This window comes from Acanthochromis polyacanthus, chromosome 11, assembly GCF_021347895.1.
Source record: "Acanthochromis polyacanthus isolate Apoly-LR-REF ecotype Palm Island chromosome 11, KAUST_Apoly_ChrSc, whole genome shotgun sequence".
NCBI lineage: Eukaryota > Metazoa > Chordata > Actinopteri > Pomacentridae > Acanthochromis > Acanthochromis polyacanthus.
Window position 1 is genome coordinate 1,177,661 of NC_067123.1, and position 22,448 is coordinate 1,200,108.

The window sequence follows — 22,448 nt, forward strand, 5'->3', positions numbered from 1 at the left end:
TACTTATTTTTCTTTCTGATGGCTCTGAAATCTGCCGTCACATTTCAATCTAATATTAATTATCCTGCTGACCAACACTGAACTCTCCCCTGATTAAAAAAAAAAAAAAATCATAAAAATAAAAAAATGGGACAATCCTTTAGGGCATCAAAGAAAAGCCCTGAATGGTAATAATAACAATAATAAAAATAATAATAATAATAATAACCAGCAGCAGGGTGTAAATCCACACCAGCTAAAAGACTCGGAGCCTCTTCATAGACCCAATTATGAGTGGAGAGGAAGGCAATTAAAATTCCCATCACAGGCTGACAAAGCGTCTTAAGTGGCAGCTCTGGTCCTGAAAGTAGCTTGATGACTCTATTCATTTGGTGGCTGCTGAAGCTTCACCTCCCATCACTTCTAATTAAGGAGGCAAAGAGGATCGGAGCTGGAGGAGGCTGAGGGTGTGGAAGTGGGAAATAAAAGGTGATTGGAAAGTAAATGACAAAGAATTCTGCTCCTTGATACTTGAAGAGCACTTAATCAGTGACGGGAGGAAAAAAACAAAAAAGAAAAACTATTTCCACCAGTTTTTCTCTGTCGCACTGCAGAGAAAATTAATTTAGACCCAACTTTAGATCCTTGATTTAATAGTTCCACTCCACCACAATTTAGAAGGAAAAATGGTATTATGGGAACATCTGGTAAGGAAAAAACTGCTTCATATGTGGGTAGCCCTATAAGCTTCAGTCAATTCCAGCCATTTTCAGGACAAAAAATCTCTAATATTTTATTTGTAAATAAAAATATAACGAGAAATACAGGGAATATTGGACGCGCATCGCGAGGTGCATTTCCTCGAAAACGACCGATTCGTGGATTTATACCGACTTCAGGACATGTTTTGGACAAAATATTTTACTGGCTTGTGTCGTCTGGATGTCCAAGGTTGGATTATGGCCGTTTTTTGTGGAATATTTTCATCTGTGTGTAATAATGAACCCGCAAATGTGAGTCGCGCTGTGTACGTTGAAGCCGTGTATAGAGAACGGATGGATGGATATTCGTTGTTTGTCGGACAAATGTGTTTTTCTCACCCGCTGTGGTAATCACATCTGAAAGTGGTTTATACCGGCGGATTCATGAGAATCTAAGCTTTCCATCGGCGTATAGTGTTTGTATAATCGCGTTTGCAGTTTCACACATTTAGCAAATTGCTTATGCAGATCTCAAAGTGTACCGCGGGCGGGACACTGAAGCTTATTAGGTTAAATTTCCACATGAAGACAACATGAAGGAGCTCTGGGGCCTCATTTATAAAACATTGTGTAGGATCCATACTAAAGTTTGCGTACGCCGAAAATACGAAAAGGGCGTATGCCCTTCACCCCTGATTTATAAAACTTTGCGTAAGCACAGCTGCACGCAATTTCTTGATAAATCACACACCAGCTGGAAGATTGCACAGGTGGATCCACCTCACATTCCGCCCACAACACACCCACATTTTACCATGAATGGTCAATGCAAAGTAACTCATGAATGTATCTGTATATAAATAAGCTGCTGATCCACGGCATTTTACACAGCGCCCCCTGCAGTCTGTTCACTGCTGTGCGCCAGGATGAATGAATCATGTGTTGACCCAGGCCACCCTGCCACTAAATTTGTTATGATCATGTCCGATGTACAAATAATTTGTAAACTGATTGAATGTGCATTTTTTTTGGTTCACAGACAAATTCATTTTCACTCGGGGGTTGTGGTGTGAAGCATGTGTGCCTGTACAGGGCTGATTAATGGTTGGACGTTCATCCCATTCGGTCGCATATGGATAAATAAACAAAATTCTTTACTTTTTTTGCCTTTTTACTGCGATAGTTGCAGTGAAGAGTGACAGGAAATGGGGAGAAGAGTAGGGGGAAGACATGCATAAAAGTGCCGCGGGCAGGAATCGAAGCCGGGTTAGGGTTAGACCACCCCTGCAAATCGGTCTTCTGCTTTCCCCGACGAGCCGTACGGGCGCTGGGTGATCAATAAACAAAATTATTTTATAAAGATCACCGCACCGGCCCCAGATGTGGACCGGCCCTTCAGTCAAACGACCGAATGAAATAACGTTCAATCCGCTCCTGTTGATATATGAACATAGTTCTGCAAATACAGTCGTCGGCCGAATGGCGCACTATATGAACATCTACAACAATGAGGGTTTATGATTATCCGGCTCTACAAGTCTAATATGTGATAACAATAAAGGTTTGAGATCAATCTGGTTTCAATTCACCACTTCACCCTCCGGCACTGCCGTTCCCTCTGTCTCCAAAATGTGCTTAAGCAAGCATCAAAGTTGGCGCACCGGTGCGCACATTCTCACGTCAAGTTTGTTTTAGAAATCACAACGAACACAGCGTACGCCACTTTCTACGCAAAGTTTGTGATTTACGCCCTGTTTTGTGCGTAAGCAAGCATCAAGAATCAAGGTTGGCGCACCGTGCGCACATTCTCCCGCCAAGTTTGTTTTTATAAATCACAACCTTTGCGTAGAAAGTGGCGTACGCCACTTTCTAGCCCTGTTTTGTGCGTACGCAAGCTTTATAAATGAGGCCCCTGGTCATCTAACACCAACATCTAGACCTCTATAAACACCGAGATCTCTATGAACATCTAGACCTCTATGGACATGTAGACTTCTATGAACACCTAGACCTCTATGAACACCAACATCTAGACCTCTATGAACACCAGCATCTAGACCTCTATGAACACCAGCATCTAGACCTCTATGAACACCAGCATCTAGACCTCTATGAACACCTAGACCTCTATGAACACCAACATCTAGACCTCTATGAACACCAACATCTAGACCTCTATGAACACCAACAACTAGACCTCTATGAACATCTAGACCTCTATGAACACCAACATCTAGACCTCTATGAACACCAACAACTAGACCTCTATGAACACCTAGACCTCTATGAACACCGAGACCTCTATGAACACCTAGACCTCTATGGACATGTAGACTTCTATGAACATCTAGACCTCTATGAACACCAACATCTAGACCTCTATGAACATCTAGACCTCTATGAACACCTAGACCTCTATGGACATGTAGACTTCTATGAACATCTAGACCTCTATGAACACCAACAACTAGACCTCTATGAACACCTAGACCTCTATGAACACCTAGACCTCTATGAACACCAACACCTAGACCTCTATGAACACCGAGACCTCTATGAACACCAACATCTAGACCTCTATGAACACCAACATCTAGACCTCTATGAACATCTAGACCTCTATGAACACCTAGACCTCTATGGACATGTAGATTTCTATGAACATCTAGACATCTATGAACACCAACATCTAGACCTCTAAGAAGTTGGAGAAATGTGGACCAAAGACTGTATTTTAGTCGAAATGTGGATCCATCCATAGATATACACTAAGAGGAATTTTATGGAGACATTAGACCATCCTGGGTTGAACATTTGACACTTTTTTTTAAAAAACATATTTATTATTGCCCTTTTGGACCATTTTCAGTAATTCTGGACAAGTGTGCAGTGATTTTGGAGACGCAGATATTGTGATTTTCTTCCCTGTTGCTGTATGCATCCTCTCTACAGGGACCGGCCTTCTGAAGCTCGGCTGTAATCCTCTCAGGATATTGAAATGCCAATCCGTCCTCCCTGACCCAAACCTCCACCTCCTCCTTTCTGCCTTGGTTAAAGAGCTTCAGATGAACCGCTAGGGGTTAAGACATTCCCCCCGATTGCACACAAGCACACAAAGACACACAAATATAGTGAAATACTAAGAGAACATGTCATTTTACCAAAAATTGTGTCCGTTTAATACCATTAAAAATCCCCAAAGAGGGAAAAATTGGAGTTTTCAGAAAAAGGAGCGTTAGTTCTGTAACAGAATGTAAATTTGTTAACTAAAGAGGAGATATTTCATTTCAATCAGAAGTAAAATGTTGAATAAGTGTTTCTCTCAGTGTATGACTTCTATTAGCTTTGAGAAAGATTCCAAATACTGTTTTATCATCATATATATGATTTATTTTTAGGTTTATCCATCTATACATGTTAATATAGAGATAATTTCATTGTTTTTGCGCATGTAAATATCCCTAAAAACACCCTTGTGTCAAATTAAGACTAGAGATGTTTTTTTGTATGAATTATTAAATATTCTTTGTTCCCCAGCTGCTCCAATGTTCCAGTTTGTGAATGATTTAACAGCAAATATTCTATTTTAGTAAAGTATAGTTATGATAGTTACACAGTAATAGACTCTTTATGTAAATTACTGTTAGAACTGTAAAATCTGATGAAATCCTGGTTTCCATATGAATAAACTGGTTCCAGAGCTGGAGGTGATGTCCACAGAGCTGTCTGGAGGATGGCATGCCAGCAGGGTGAAGCTCTCTCATGGCTGGATGCACACAAAGCTGCTGCTCATGCACACGCGTGTGATAAATATACATATTTATGTGTGCGTGTCTCTAATCCCCAGCTGCTGAGGGGCCCCAGCCTCAGGACAAACTGATCCCCGTCTCTGCTCACGCTACCCAGCCTGATCCCCCTCACATTATCCCTCTTCCTCCCATTATCCACCCAGCAGAACCCTGTCCCCTCGCCGGCCTGGAAAGTCCTGATAAAACCTGGAGAAGACGTTCCTCTGCCAGGAGAGAACGCAATTTATATCTGCCTTAAATGGACGGTTTAGACATCACAGTATCCTGAATGCTGCTTCTAAAGGTTCTTATGGGAGTAAATCAGCCTCCATGTATGCAGAGACCATACACATCTGAAAATATTCACCATGTTGGAATGTTCACCTTTTAAATTATGCTTCTACAGTGAAATATGGACATATTAGTTGTAATAATTTATCAAAAAAGAAGACTGATTGGTTCAATGATGTGATTGGTTGGAACATTAAAGAAAACCTTAAAGATGTTAAGTTCATATTCATCATTCATCCATCATCCATGCATCATCATTCATTCATCCATCCATCCATTCATTCATCCATCATCCATCCATCCATCCATCCATCCAACCATTCATCCATCATCATTCATCCATCCATCATCATGCATCCATCATCATCAATCATTCATCCATTCATCCATCATCATTCATCCACTCATCCATCATCATCATCCATCCATCCATCCATCATCATCCATTCATCCATCCATCCATGATCCATCATCATCATTCATCCACTCATCCATCATCATTTATCCATCATCATCATCATCATCATCATCCATTCATCCATCCATCCATCATTCAACCATCCATCATCATCATTCATCCATCATCCATCCATCCATCCAACCATTCATCCATCATCATTCATCCATCCATCATCATGCATCCATCATCATCAATCATTCATCCATCATCATCATCATCCATTCATCCATCATCATTCATCCATCCATCATCATCATCCATTCATCTATCCATCCATGATCCATCCATCATCATTCATCCATTCATCCATCATCATTTATCCATCATCATCATCATCATCATCATCATCCATCCATCCATCCATCATTCAACCATTCATCATCATCATTCATCCATCATCATCATTCATCCATTCATCCATCATCATTCACCCATCCATCCATCATTCATCATCATTCATCAATCCATCATCATTCATCCATTCATTCATTACATTCATCCATTCATCCATCATCATTCATCCATTCATCCATAATCATCCATCCATCATCCATCCATCATCATTCATCCATTCATCCATCATCCATCATCATCCATCCATCATCATCAATTCATCCATCCATCCATCCATCATCCATCCATTATCATTCATCCATTCATCCATCATCATTTATCCATCATCATCCATCCATCCATCCATCATTCATCCATCCATCCATCATCCATCCATCCATCCATCCGTCCATCCGTCCATCCATCCATCCATCCATCCATCCATCCATCCATCCATCCATCCTCATCATTCATCCATCCATCCGTCCGTCCATCCATCCATCCATCCATCCATCCATCCATCCATTCATCATCATTCCAGCTGACTGAGGGGGAAGGCAGGTTCACAAACAGAAAATTGAAATTTTGGAGTAACTCGTTCTTTTTCAATGTGTAACAATAAAATTTTACTGCTCTAATGTATTTAAATCAGCTTCAAATGTCATTATTTCACCGATTTTAGATGAGATGAGATGAGATAAGATGAGATATCATTTTTGACAGTAATTTACAAAAAAGACTCAAAGTGAAAACAGATTTCTGCAAAGTAGTCAATTAAAAACAAAATACTGACTGTAGCAACTGCAATAAACCTGTGAATATGTGTCAATCATATAATACAATATAATAAAAAATCAGACAAACTAAGATAAAACTTTATTAACCCTGAAGGAGACTATTATGGTTAATATTGCTAAAAAGAAAAAAGAAAACAAAAAGAAAACACTACAGTGTCTGAGAAGCAGAGCAGCAGTGAGGTAGAGCTGCAATATATTCATGAAATAAAATTTAAAAAAAAGCTCAAATAATTCTATAACATAACTTAAAGCTTTGCCTCAATATTTCTGTAATTGTGTGATTAATAGTAAATTATATTCTATTTACAGATTTTTCATACAAACAGAAAGCAAACCTGGGAGCTTCAGCTAAAACCAACTGGACTCGTTTCTGGTTCTTCAAGTCATTTCGTTTCCATCAAGGAAACTTTTTTTTTTTTAGTTCTGAAGCTCAAATGCCTGAAATAAAAACTCGAGATGTCCTGAAGTAAGCATCACGACGACCTGAATGACTGAGAATCCAGAGAGACACAATGGAAACTGGACTTTATGCAGGTTTAAGGTTAAAAAAAAACATCTTCTATCTGAAAATGTTGGATTTCTTAGTCTTCAGTTAACATTTAAAACACCAAATATTTAACAGTAAGAAGAACAGAGATGTGATGGAGGATGAGGTGATTATGAGGCGACAGGAAGGACTAGACGGAGGTAAAAAAAAAAAAAAAGAGGACAGAAATTAGCGTCTAAGAATAGTGAGTTTATGGGGAAATGAGGGAGGAAATGAAGGGTAAAAAAGAAGTAATAAAGAGATGATGAGGTGCAGAGAGAGGAAAAAATAAAGGAAGAAAAAGGTGAGAGGGCTGCAGGATCTCTAAAGGTCTCAGGATGAAAAAGACAAAGTTCATCCTCCTTGAGATATCTACTGAAGTCAAAATAAAGCATGAGAAGCTGTTTGGTTTCAGACTATCTGTGATTTAACACAAAGAAATTCACACCAGCACCAGCATTAAACATCCAGAAAATCCGAAAGATCTGTCTAACCCTAACCCATTAAACATCTAGAAGGTCCTAAAGATCTATCTAACCAGCTTCACATCCAGAAGACCATAAAGATCTGCCTAACCCTAACCCATTAAACATCTAGAAAATCCTAAAGATTTACATAACCCTAACCCATTAAACATCTAGAAAATCCTAAAGATTTACATAACCCTAACACATTAAACATCTAGAAAGCCCTAAAGATCTGCCTAACCCTCACCCATTTAACATCTAGAACAGGGGTCGGCAATTAGATGTGGCTTCCGTCCAAAATTTGTGTAAACAATCGAACAGCGGGCTAACCTTCGGGGATGGGGAGGGGTGCGCTCCGATGCCGCGAGAGGAGGTGGGGTGGGGGGTGGGGGTGTTTCCGCATTTCCGTGAGCAGCAGAGCTTCTACAGCTGATCGCTGCAGCTTGGGACACACGTCTCAATTCTGATCACAGATGTATTAAAAATGACTCCCGAGACACACACATGTTTTGCACACACTGTTGCTTAGTGAAATCTGGCTGGTACAACCGTGTCCGACCAGTAGCGTGAACGCGGAAATGCCCGGCAGCAGCCGACCACGAGACCCTAACCTTAACCCAGACCAAAACAATGTCTAACCCTAAAGAAACGTTTTCGCACTTTTACTTTTTTCAGTAACAACAACATGGCCAAGAAAACACTGTTTACACTTGTGGGGACCGAAATGAGGTCCCCACAAATGACATTTCTTTTGGTTTTCCTATAGTCGTGAGGACATTAGGTCCCCACAACCCCTATAATTACTCCCCCCCCCCCCCCCCCCCACACACACACACACACACACACACAGACAGCAGCTACTGATTATAACCACTATCAGTCTGGAGGTTGGTTAAATGGTTAGCATGCTAGCATGTTAGCTCCAGCTGTGTTAGTATGTTAGCTTCAGCTGTGCTAGCATGTTAGGTCCAGTTGTGTTAGCATGTTAGCTCCAGCTGTGGTAGCATATTAGCTCCAGATGTGTTAGCATGTTAGTTCCAGCTGTGTTAGCATGTTAGCTGCAGGTGTGTTAGCACTGACAGGAAACCATGAAGCTGAAAACTGGAAATAAAATCAAATATCTGTAGAATAATGTTGATTTAAATGCAGTAAATGTGAAAACTAAAGCCTTTTTTCTGTCATTTTTCATGTTGGTTTCTGTAGTTTTTAAAAATGAGGATTCATTTGTCTGACCATGCACTACATTATTATTTGACTGCATTTAATTCAGCAAAAATATTCTTATTTTCAGGACATATTTTGATGCTTTTATTCAACATGGTGCCATAAAATAACTGAATAAAATCTAAACTGTGTTAATGCTTTAAATAAAAACACGAAGTAATTTTAGTTCAACCATTCTTTTCTGTTTCACTGGTTTGGTTCCTAAATATCTAAAAACAGATTCAGACAGAATGTTCTTCATCCTCAGAATAAAACTAAATTATTGTTCATTCTGTCCATTTAAACTCTGGGGATGCAACAGGAAAGTAAATAAAAGACGAGAAATGCAAAAAAGAAACTTAGACTTAACTATGAACAGTCAGAGAAATGATGAAAACAAAATTCAGAGTTTCAGTTTGGAATCAGCTGGGCGTTAAATAAGATGAAATTAAAAACCTGATTTCCCCTGAAGCAGAGAATCTTTCAGATAATCTGCAGCTGATTTCAGATGAAAGGAGTTAAAGGCTGATTATTGGATTAAATCACTTTTAATTCTATTGTACTGTCAATGCACAGCATCCAGACAACAAAATACAGTTTAATCTACCCATCTATCTATCTATCTATCTATCTATCTATCTATCTATCTATCTATCTATCTATCTATCTATCTATCTATCTATCTATCTATCTAATTAAAGAGAAGCAGGAAAACCTCCAGTGGAGCAGCTTTAAGATCAGCAGGAATAAAGACGGTTGATCTAAAAATAAAAAGAGCTGCAGGTAGCTGGAAAACAACATAAAGACTAATAAACATCAGGATTATAATCAGGATTACATGCAGAGTCTCATCTGGCTAGAAGTGACTCAGAATCCCCCTGAAGAGAGAATATCTGCAGTAAACAACCAGTAAACAACCAGTAAGCAACCAATAAACAACCAGTAAACAATGGATTCATGTTCATTAGGAGCTTTCAATAAAATGCTGCAAGTTTCTTTATTTAACCATTCAGTTCTGATTAAAACAGCTGCAGGTTGAAAAGGTCAAAACTATGTCCTCATAAATACTCTGTAGTACATTCTGGTGAATTACTGCAGTTTAAATCAGCTGATCCAGATGTCCAGATGTTGGCTTACATAACATCTACAGTCATAAACAGAATCTGGGTCACTGAGGAAAAAACACTTCCACTGTAAACTATCAATCTATTGGAACTATACTGAATACTGAAACTCTGCTGAGTGGAAAACAAATACCTCTGTTCAGTAAATAACTTGAATCTCTCTGCTCAATAAATAAATAACTCTGTTCAGTAAATAACTAAATAACTTAAATATCTTTGCCGAGTAGAAAACAAACAGCAGCTGGGCTCCAGAAAAAGAGGAAAATAACAATATATTCCTATTTGACCACACTAGAGTAAGTTCTCATGAACAAATTACAGTTTGAAGCCTTATTTTTTATTATATCATGTGTATTTTTTGCAGTTTAAGACTAAGAACAAGAAAAAGACCCAGATATATGGAAGTCTAGAAGCTAGTTCTGTTATAGAATACTTAATATTGGAACAAAACAAGTCTAATATGACTTTTTTACACAAACATTTACATAATCATGAAAATATATTATTTCTTTAACTTCATTTAAGGTGTTTCTACCCATTAGAGAGAGGAATCAGTACCTGGAGGTCATTAAGCGCTACAGGAGTCTTTGTCATGGTGCCCCATTACTATTATTATTATTATTATTATTATCATTAACTAAACCTCCACAGGCATTAAAAACACCTGATAACAAAAATAAAAATCCTTAAAATGTGTTCACTTACCTCAAATATAGTCTCATTTCCAAAATGAAAAAGGATTTTCTTTCTGAAAAAAGAAATTCTCCCCAAACTGACTTTCTGAACAATTTTTCCAAAAATAAAACCATTTTTCAAACTCTTCTGTTCCAAAAAGTCTTTGATTCTTAATAATTCAGAAAATTGTGACGATTGTCTCAAAATGTCCTCAACTCCCACAGAGAATGAAAAACTAAACATCCTTTATTTATTGGACACATGGAAAATATTCAGCAGTTTATTAAAAACCTGGAATTAAAATAAAAGAAATAATCTTTCATTTAATAAACAAGTTGATGTAAAATTACAGAAACGATGCAATCCTTTCTGCTTATTATAATTTAGTTTTTTATCAAGTTTTAGAAAAATAGTTGAAGAAATCACATTTTATTTAAATGTAAACGCATTAATATATTTAAAAAATGTGTTTCCTTCTGAACTAAATTGAAATATTAATAAACATTAATAAACTACACTATATTGCCAAAAGTATTGGCTCACCTGCTTTGACTCTCATATGAACGTCAGTGACATCCTATTCCTAATCCATAGGGGTTCAATAGGATGTCGGTCCACCCTTTGCAGCTAGAACAGCTTCAACTCTTCTGGGAAGGCTGTCCACAAGGTTAGGAGTGTGTTTATGGGAATTTCTGACCGTTCTTCCAGAAGCTCATTTGTGAGGTCTCACACTGATGTTGGACCAGAAGGCCTGGCTCTCAGTCTCTGCTCTAATTCATCCCAAAGGTGTTCCATTGGGCTGAGGTCAGGACTCTGTGCAGGCCAGTCCAGTTCATCCACACCAGACTCTGTCATCCATGTCTTTATGGACCTTGCTTTGTGCACTGGTGCACAGTCACGTTGGAAGAGGAAGGGGCCAGCTCCAAACTGTTCCCACAAAGTTGGGAGCATGGAATTGTCCAAAATGTCTTGGTATGCTGAAGCATTCAGAGTTCCTTTCACTGGAACTAAGGGGCCAAGCCCAGCTCCTGAAGAACAAGCCCACACCATAATCCCCCCTCCACCAAACTTTACACTTGGCACAATGCAGTCCAAGAAGTATGGTTCTCCTGGCAACTGCCAAACCCAGACTGGTCCATCAGATTGCCAGATGGAGAAGCGTGATTGGTCACTCCAGAGAAGGCGTCTCCACTGCTCTAGAGTCCGGTGGCGGCGTGCTTTACACCACTGCATCCCACGCTTTGCATTGCACTTGGTGATGTACGGCTTGGATGCAGCTGCTCGGCCATGGAAACCCATTCCATGAAGCTCTCTGCTGAAGCTCTGTTCTTGAGCTAATCTGAAGGCCACATGAAGTTTGAAGGTCTGTAGCCATTGACTCTGCAGAAAGTTGTCCACCTCTTGGCACTATGAGCCTCAGCATCCTCTGACCCGCTCCATCAGTTTACGTGGTCGACCACTTGGTGGCTGAGCTGCTGTCGTTCCCACACACTTCCACTTTCTTATAATACAGCTGACAGTTGATTGTGGAATCTTTAGGAGAGAGGAAATGTCACGACTGGATTTGTTGCACAGGTGGCATCCTATCACAGTTCCATGCTGGAATTCACTGAGCTCCTGAGAGCTGAGAGCGACCCATTGTTTCACTCATGTTTGTAAAAGCAGTCTGCATGTCCAGGTGCTTGATTTTATACACCTGTGGCCATGGAAGTGATTGGAACACCTGATTCTGATTATTTGGATGGGTGAGCCAATACTTTTGGTAATATAGTGTATACTGTGAATAGAACTGAAAATTTGCAGTTCTGTTGCAGTTTTTTTTTTTTATCTTTCTTTTTTTTTTGTCTGCAAATCCACTCAGAAATGACACCAACCACCCATGGTGTCATTGCTTAAGCTTCATGTGCATTTTTTTTTCTTCTTTGTGACTGTGACCATCACCTGCCCTCATGGCAAATTAACCTATCATGTTTATTTCAAGCTGTTTCCTACATTATGCCATTGAGGGCTGTGCACACCCAAGTGAAACATAAAACAAACACAGGACAGACAGAAAGGTGAGGCATAGACAGTGTTCTAAGAGAAAAGGTGCATTTTATTTGTTTGTACTCTTTAATTCACACCTTAAAACCAGTTACAAATCTAAGACCCTTCACAAACACCAGATACGACAAAGTCCCAACTGGATCAATCATGAAGATGTCAGGAGGCCACAAGAAGGATAGATAGAGCAGAGTGAGATCCACAGACACTAACCCAGCAACCTCCACTGACTCAGCGACCGGAGGAACAAACTCTATTGAGTTTTGGTAGGTGCCGGTGTGGTGGGTCTGGCATGCATGAAAACCTCCACCAAAAGGAGGGAGCTGTCCCCTCCAGCCCAAGGAGGTCCACACAGCCCCCCCCCCGCAGGAGCCACCGAGCGGAGAGCCAGCCCAGGAGCCCGGAGCGACCCCCGACACAACCAGAGCCCCAAGGCCCGCGCAGCAGAACGGGCCATAGCGGACCCCCACGGCGCCCCACCGGCCCACAGCCCCACTTCCCCCATGACCATGGCTTAAGGGGGTTGCCCATGTACAGGAGCTGGTCACCAACATGTATTATGTAAACAATATATATATATATATATTGGTATTGTTAACAGGTTTTGTCTGTGTGTTGTTGACATGCTTTATCTGTATGTTGTTCATGTTTTATCTGTGTGTTGTTAACACGCTTTCTTTGTGTGATTCATGTAAGCGGGACTCACCGGGCAGGCTGGTGGACATGTTGACCTGAGTGTAGAACCTCTTGTTGGGCAACAGCTCCGACACCCCGTTCAGGGCCTCCACGGTGAAGCTGTAGTTGGTGTTGGGGAGGAGGTTGACCACCGTCACCGTCCTCTCTGTCAGCGCCGTCTGCTGGGGAACGAAGCCGACGCTGGCGCCGCATGGATCGCACTGCCGGTCCCCGCAGCGACGACACCCCACACTGTAGGTCAGGTCCATCCGGCCCCCTGAGTCCGACGGAGCTGACCAGTCCAGGATCAAGGTGGACTGCTTCAGGGTGTAGACCAGGTCTCTGGGAGGGGAGGGGGGTCCTGGAGAGAGCAAATAAAAACCTTATTCAGGGCTCTGATTCAGATAAGCAACACAGAAAGAGAAAGAAACAGATAGAAGTGGTGCAAAACTAAAGTCCTGCATCAGTGAATTTTGTTCAGGAATTAAAATCTACACCTGATCAAATTATGTCACTAAATACCAAGAAACTCCTAAAAACAGGAATTATGCTTTAAAAAATCTAGGCATATAAATGAACCTTCAGTTTCACACATATCCATATTTAATGCAAATCAGAAATTGCCAACCAGAAATTGATTTCAGATTAAACACGTAGAATTTTAAACGATGGTAAATTAGTTTAATGAGCAACATTATTAAGTCAATACAACTCATTAACATGTTTGCCATTTAAACCATTAATCTATTTTAGTAAACATCCATCCATAAATTCATCATCCATCCATCATCCATCCATACATCATCCATTATCCATCCATCCATCCATCCATCCATCCATCCATCCATCCATCCATCCATCATCATCCATCCATCCATCCTCATCCATCCATCCTCATCCATCCATCCATCCATCCATCCATCCATCCATCCATCCATCTTCTTCCTCTTATCCGGGGTCGGGTCATGGAGGCAGCAGATGAAGCAGGTCATTCCAGACGTTCCTCCTCCCAGTAACACTTTCCAGCTCTTCCTTAAGGATCCCGAGGTGTTCCCAGGCCAGATGAGATACATAATTCCTCCATGTTCTGGGTCTACCTCGGGGTCTCCTCCCAGGAGGACGTGTTCAGAAAACCTCTAAAGGAAGTCTCCTGGAGGATCTGAATCAGATGTCCAAACCATCTCCACTGGTTCCTTCAGAGGTGAAGGATCAGCAGCTCTACTCTGAGCTCCCTTTGGATATCTGATCTTCTCCTCCTATCTCTAAGGTTGAGCCCAGACACCCTACAGAGGAAGCTCATTTCAGATGCTTGTATCCATGATCTCATTCTTTGGGTCCCTACCCAGAGCTCATGACCATAGGTGAGGGTTGGAACGTAGATGGATGGTAAACTGAGATCTTCTCCTTGATGGTTTGATACAACGCCTTCATTACTGCTGATGCTGCACCAATCCTCCTGTCCATCTCCAGCTCCATTTTCTGATCATTCATGAACAAGATCCAGAGATACTTGAACTCCTTCGCTTGGGGAAGCAGCTCCCCCTCAACCTAGAGGGAGCAATCCACTGGTTTCCATCAGAGAACCTCAGACTTGGAGGTTCTGATCCTCATCCCCACCGCTTCACACTCGGCTGCAAACTGCTCCAGTGCTGCTGAAGGTCTGAGGAACCAACAGAACCACATCATCTGCAAAAAGCAGAGATCCTAAGGTCCTCAAACCAGATACCCTCAGATCCTGACCATGAAGACCACAAACAAGATCAGAGACCAGGGACCTGCAAAACACATGTAGACTGGCAGGTCCAACTTCCATGACACCCTCAGCACCTCCACAAGACTAAAGATCTGATTCACCGTTCCACGACAAGGATGGAATCCACATTGTTCCTCCTGAATCTGAGGTTCTGCAATCAGTCAGAGTCTCCCTTCCAGAACCCTAGAATAAACTTTCCCAGGGAGGCTGAGAAGTGTGATACCCCGGTAGATGGAACACACTCTCTGGTCCTCCTTCTTGAAGACAAGAACCACCACCCCGGTCTGCCACTCCACAGGTACCATACTTGATGTCCATGAGACATTGTAGAGCTGTGTCAGCCAAGCCAGTCCAACAATGTCCAGAACCTTCAGCATCTCATGGAGGATCTCATCCACACCTGGAGCCACTAAGGAGCTTCTTAACTACCTCAATGACCTCTGCCATGGATATGGATGAAGATCCCTAAGAGTCTTCACGCTCTGCCTTCTCCACAGAGGACATGTTTACCAGGTTCAGAAGTTCCTCAAAGTTCTCTTTCCACCGTCCAACAATGTCCCCAGTACCGGTCAGCCTGGTCAAAGCCCTGCCTCCTCTTCCTGAGGCGTCCAACGGTTTGCCAGAACTTCAACCAAAAGTCCTTCTCCACAGCCTCTCCAAACTCCTCCCACACCAGAGTTTTAGCTTCCACATCTGCTGCAGCTGCAGACCTTTAGATCAACCGGTTCCTGTCAGCTGCTTCAGGAGACTTTCGAGCTAACCAGGCCCTAAAGACCTCCTTCTTCAGCCTGACAGCTTCCCTCACCGCTGGTGTCCATCTGCATTTTTTTGGGTTTCCACCACAACATTCACCAGTGACCTTCAGATCACAGCTCCTAACAGCTGCTTCTACAATGGAGGCTTTGAACATTGACCACTCAGACTCCAGGTCACCAACCTCCCCCAGGATGCAGGAGAAACTCTTCTGGAGGTGGGAGTTGAAAACCCCACAGACAGAGTCCTCCTCCAGATGTTCCCTGTTCATCCTCACTACAGGTTTGGGTTTACCAGGTCTGTCCAGCAGTCTTCCATCAGATCCAACTCACCACCAAGTGGAGATCAGCGGACAGCTCTGCTCCTCTCTTCACCCGAGTGTCCAAAATGTACGGCTGCAGGTCTGATGATATGACTATAAAGTCCATTATGGACCTTTGACCTAAGGTGTTCTGGTACCAGGTACGCTGATGAGGAACCTTCAGCTCCAACAAGGTGTTTGTTATGTCCAGTCTATGACTAGAACAGAAGTCCAATAACTACACACCACTCAGGTTCAGATCAGGCTGGTCCTCACCAATCACCTCCAGGTTTCTCCATCATTGCCCACATGAGCGTTGAAGTCCCCCAGGAGAACTTTGGAGTCTCCAGGTGGTACCCCTTCCAGGAACCACCCAGAGACTCCAAGAAGGCCGAATACTCTGAGCTGCTGTTTGGTTCATAAGAACAGACAACAGTCAGAGTTTATCCTCAGAGGGGCAAGTCTCTGGTTCTCCAGAGCAAACTCCAACAAAGCGGGGTTCAGCCGGGGGTTCATGAGTTTCCCCACACCCACCCGGCACCTATCACCCTGGGCAACTTCAGAAAAGGAGAGAGTCCAACCCCTCTCCAGGATCTGGTTAAGAACCCTTGCTGTGTGTGAAGGTGAGCCCGACTATATCTCGCTGGTATCGCTCCACCTCCTCCACCAGCTCAGGTTCCTTCACCAGTGAGGTGATGTTCCACGTACCTAGAGCTAGCCTATACCACCTGGGGGCCGTGTGTCTAGACGCCCGGTCCTGTCTACTGCCTGGTGAACATAGCACCGACCCCAATGTCCTGTCTTGCAGGTGGTGGGTCTACTGGGTGGTGGTCCCTGTTTTTTATTCAGGCTGTACCTGACCGAGCCCCACGGGGCCCCAAGGCTTGGCCACCAGGTGCTCTTTGACGAGCTCCCCCCTCCAGACCTGGCTCCTGGGGAAGGCCCCGGTATCCCTAAACCAGGTGAGGTGGTGGCTTCACCTTTTCGTGCTGTCATCAGGGTCTTCTGAATCGCTCTTTGTCTGATCCCTCCCCCTGGACCACTTTGCCCCTCCACCCTGATAAGGTGGCAATTCGGAACTTTAGTAAATAATTTATTTTTTTGTTTATTTTAGTGGAACTCTTCCCACCACTTCATTAGAATTTAGTGTTAAACTAATGCAGAAATTTGAGTTAAAATGACACAAAATATGAAGCTGATGCAACGTTTATGTCAATAAAACTCATTAAAGTAATGTTTGGCTTTAAAAGGTTTAACTGTTTTTCATTCATTTAATTAAGTGTTTGTAACAGAAAAAAATATTTAGATAAACCTTTTAAACCACAAACTTTATTTTTAATGAGTTTTATCGACATAAAAAGTTGCATCAACTTCATATTTTTGTGTCATATAAATTCAAATTTCTGCATCAGTCGATTTAAAACTACATTTAAGTTGAAATAACTTCATGACATTGGTTTGAAAACTTATTTTTTCTTCACCTTGACCTCAGGATTTAAAGTCATTTATTAATTTGAGATCGTTAAAACTGGTAAAATATCTTTGATTGTAGAGTTAATGAACTTTCTAATAACTTCAGATTTTTCATATTTTAGTTTTAAATTGAGCCCAAACATTAATTTTCAGGTTTAGTTTCCAGTTATTGTAATTTATTTAACTGTAAACTTGAACAAAACCATCCTGGATTGTTAGGAATAGTGATAAAATCCTGTTTAGTTACTGCTTTCAGAGATCCTCCCTCTGCTGATGATGAGTGTGTCGAGTATTATGGGATAGCGTGATCTCAGTTTGCACATAAAGCAGCGATAATCCACTTTGATTGAGAAAGAAATGTTTTATAAGAAGTGTTTGACCTCGATGGAAGAGGCCAGTGAAAACATGCCGGGATGCTTTTATTGTGTCCTGACAGCCATAAAGGAGGATTAGAGCTGCTGCAGACAGGAAGAGAAGCTAGTTTATGTGAAATAAAACCTTCTGACCTACAATAATACATCTGTTTTTATGTGTGCACGGACGGCAGGTTGGTCCGTTATTCACTGATGTGTGCTGCTGATTCTCCTCTTATTCTCAGTAAATAAAGCTGGAAGAGAGTTCAGCCTCCTGGAATCTGTTTATATGAAGGCTGTGATATCCACGTAGAAAACATGAGAAACCTGCAGCATGTTTCTGCATCATACATGTGTTTTCTAATTCATGAGGCTCTGCAGAGTATTTTAAATCTGAAGTATTAGAGTGCAGTGAAGAAGAACTCGGTCCATTAGAGGCCATGAATCTTAGATGTGAGATGAATAAGTGAAGCTGTTCAGGACAGCTGAGAATGGAGTTACGTAACGGATGCGTGGCAAACACAGCTGGGCCTTTGTTCACCTGGACTAAATCTGTTGTACGTCCAGATGAGGTCTGACTCCAACATGCTGCTCTACAATCATGAATCTGCTCTTTATATTCCTGCATGGCTGTGATTAGCCTGTAGCTAGCTTTACTATATTATATATTTATTACTCTCTGGAAAGAAAATGTGACCACACACGTGTAAAATGTGTTTTTGAATGACCAGAAATGAACTGAAGTTTGGTCAGAAAACGAAGTTAGTGATCTCGACAACATATACAATATATATTAAAAATCACTCAATTATTTATGTCTAATTGAAAGAAATTTTCATCCATCCATTCTCTATACACCGCTTTATCCTCGCTAGGGTCATGGGGGGTGCTGGAGTCTATCCCAGCTGACTCTGGTGAAGGCAGGGGACACCCTGGACAGGTCACCAGTCTGTCACAGGGCTACATATACAGACACACAATCACACTCACATTCACACCTACGGACAATTTAGAGTAACCAATTAACCTCAGCATGTTTTTGGACTGTGGGAGGAAGCCGGAGTACCCGGAGAAAACCCACGCATGCACAGGGAGAACATGCAAACTCCATGCAGAAAGATCCCAGGCTGGGATTTGAACCGGGGATCTTCTTGCTGCAAGGCCAAAGTGCTAACCATAAACATTTTACTCAAACTGTGCTCTACAACAATCAGAAAGTTTCCAACAGTCCTTGAACTAATCATGTGTGACGTGTTGTTCTGATATAAATCAATTTATCACGTCTCTTTAAAAATGCATCAAAAATCAATATTTGCTCTTAAGAAATTCTGTAAAAAGATTTTTAAAAAATGCAATATTTGTTCCAACTGGAGAGCCTTTAATGGCTCAGCTTGGCCAACAATCACCTGATAAACATTCAGAGACTTTGAGCTGAACTGCAGAAACAAGTAAAGTCAACAAGAAAACATCTATAGTTTGTAAAGTAAAACTAATCTCCAGTAAACATAAAGATACAAGACCTTCATTTATCACAGACAAACCTAGTACAATGTGCAGTGAAATGTGTTGTTCACACAGAAACAATAAAGAATGTCTGTGTGTGGAACTGGTTGATTCAAAGTTAAAATCCTGATAATTCATCATCTTCTAGATTCTTTGATAATCATTGTAAAACATGAGCTGTTCGAGAGAAAAAAAACTTTTTGGTGTGACTAGAACACCAATAATTCCTCAGCCAAGCACAGATAACTGATTCAAAATCTAAATTATTCTGGAATGCAGACTCACTCGTGTTTATCCCCATTTTATTTATCCCCGTAGGGAAAGTCTCAGATGTGCTGATTAGATATATTTCAGTTTTTGTAAAATAAATAGTCGTCATAATATAACTTTAACTTTAGTTTTTTAGTGATTCTGACTGTGTTATAATAGCGATGGTTGTTGTGTTGCCATAGACGTGCAGGACTTTATATTTATCGTATATTCATTTATGCAGGAAAATCAACCACAGTGAAGAAAAACATCCAGAACACAACAAAGTTCAGTCAGCAAGCTCCTGACTTTTTATCATGAGACTGTAGATCGTAGTTGAATAATAAACAGGAAACAGAGTTTTTTTTTCTATTTTACAGAATTCATTTAGTGCAAAAACTGAATTTTTAGTGAATTTCTAAACATGTAGATTAAAAGGGTTTAGATGAAATATGAGGATACTGGTTGGCGTTTAAATGGTTAAAAGAACAAATTACAGCCTAAAGTTTTTCGTCTCTCCTCCTCCATCTCTAAACTCAGAGTTTCAAACGTCCGTTTTCAGATTCACATTATATTAAACACGATGCATCACTTTAAGGTGTTCTTCTTTCAGGTTTTATGCTGCAGTCCTTTCTGTCAGTAGGAGTTATTTCTACAGTGAGGCTGTTCTGAAGTTCTACTTTTCTGTTTGCTCATATTTAAATGAGCTTCCCCAAAGTGGTCGTTAACGGCAGTAATTAGTGGAGTCGCTTAACAGACGAGGCTCCGTTTTACAGCAGAACTAAACACATCAGGGTTCACAGACTTTACAGGCTTTAAAGGAAGAAAACCACTCCACTACTGTTCTTTAACTGCACAGATAATGATGTCAAATTCTTTCTTTTATTCCTCTAATTCCAGATGCTCTGGTTCAGCAGCAGCTCGGTGGATTAGCTGAATCTGGGATGATCATAATTACCCAATCAATAGTGTAATTAATGTGGTCATTAGGCTGCTATAAATGTTATCACACAGGGATCAGAGAGCTCAGTGATCAATATTCTCATTAAACTCCGACATGGACGCCTGGTTTATGTACGAACACAAACCCACAGTGACCCTCCGCTTTTAGGACAGACACGGATTATTCCTCCATCTAGTTACTGTTCTCAATGCAGGAATCAATACGTCTCACCGCCTCCTGCTGCATCTTTATTGGAGGACGGAGATTACAGCAGCTCCAGGGTGGAAGGATGAAGAGGAAGTAGATTTAAGAAGACGAGGGTTAGAAAATGACAGGAGGGTCCAGAGAAGAGCCGATAATGGAGCAGAAAATGGATGATAATGTCAGGAGAAGTATGGAGAGGATGAAGAAGGTTAAACAAAGAGATGGAGGAAATGGAGCGGCTTTTTGACAAATAATGTCTGAAGGGATGAGAGACGGCCGGCTGTTAAAGGGATAAAGGTTCAGATAGATGGAGACATCATCTCCTGTTAGAGGGTCTCGGTGTAGAGCAGGTCAGAGGATGGAGGAGATGATGACCAGGACGTCTTCTCCTCAGAGAGTCCACTTTCTACGTCTCATTTTTAGAGTCCTGCACCTCTCTGGAACAATCATGAATCAAAGTCATTGTTGAAAAACTGGAAACCCTGCAGCCAACGTGTCATCAGATGTAAATCTTTAACTTTCTTCCTCATATGTCTCTGACTCTTTCTGATGTTTTGTCACCTCACTGGTTATTGCAGCTTAGTCACAAAAAGCTTCAGAGTTGCAGCAAATAATGAAGGATTTATTGTTTTTTTACAGAATTAATTTAGTGCAAATGCTGTATTTTAGTGAAGTTTTGAACAAGATGTGTTTAGCTTTAAATGGTCACAGACGTGTAGTTTATGGATCGTCGGAAAGTAGGAAATCTCACACTTCTGTTTGATAAATGCTGTAATTCTCTTTGAAGACATGAGACACTAATCAATTGGGACAAACTAATAATGCACAATCAGAAACATTAGTAAGGAACAGTATTATGGTGGGAAAAAAATGTAGGTTTGAATTTACTAATGTTACTGTGGAGCAAGTTAGGAAATTATTGTTGGAATGTAAAGAGAAGCCAGCTGGTATAGATAATATTGACTCGAAACTATTGAAACTTGTTGCAGACATTGTGGCAAAGCCTATTTCTCATATTCTAAATTTGAGTATAGATAAGTGTATCTATCCTCAGGCTTGGAAAACGGCAAAAATTGTGCCATTGCCGAAAAGTCCAACTGTATCATTCTGTGGCCCCAACAGTAGACCAATCAGCTTGTTGCCAGCTCTCAGCAAAATTATGGAACGAATTGTATTTGAACAAATCCAAAAATATTTTTCAGACAATCACTTAAATACAGATTTTCAACACGCATACAGAGCAGGGCATTCTACGACTACTGCTATGGCCCAGATGACAAGTGATTGGGTGACAGCATTAGATAACAAAAGACTGGTAGGAGCTGTGCTTTTAGATTTTAGTTCAGCATTTGATCTTATAGATCACGATCTTTTATTACGTAAAATGCATTGTTATGGGTTCAGTTCAACAGCATCACATTGGCTTCAGAGTTATTTAGGAAATAGGAGCCAAAAAGTATTCTTTAATGGAAGTTTCTCAAATGGAAATAATGTTTCCTGTGGTATACCGCAGGGAAGCTGCCTAGGACCACTCCTGTTCTCTATATACACAAATGACTTGCCATTAGTATTTAAAAAAGCAAAAATAGCAATGTTTGCTGACGATTCAACAATCTATTCATCAGAAATTAAAATAGAAGAACTTCAAAATGTTTTAATGACTGATTTAAGATCTATAGACGAGTGGGTTACAAATAACAAGCTTGCTTTAAACATTGGTAAGACAAAGAGCATTGTGTTTGGAACCAGAAATATGTTGTTGAATGAACCCAAACTGAAATTGGTTGTCAAAGATACAACTGTTGAGCAGGTCATGGAGATAAAACTTCTTGGTGTTGGGATTGATAATAAGCT

General features: G+C 41.0%; 1 protein-coding gene across 41 annotated transcripts in view; it reads right to left on the reverse strand.

The window, feature by feature from the left end:
* LOC110969360 (ephrin type-A receptor 7-like) overlaps positions 1-22,448 on the reverse strand; it is a 254,291-nt gene that overhangs the window by 54,804 nt on the left and 177,039 nt on the right. For all 41 annotated transcript variants that reach the window (XR_007944954.1, XR_007944935.1, XR_007944933.1 and 38 more), the window contains exon 5: positions 13,094-13,423. Coding sequence is in view for 1 of the 41 variants with exons in the window: in XM_051955077.1 (XP_051811037.1) it covers positions 13,094-13,423 (330 nt within the window). In the remaining 40 variants the exon portion in view is untranslated. The remainder of the gene's footprint in view (positions 1-13,093; positions 13,424-22,448) is intronic.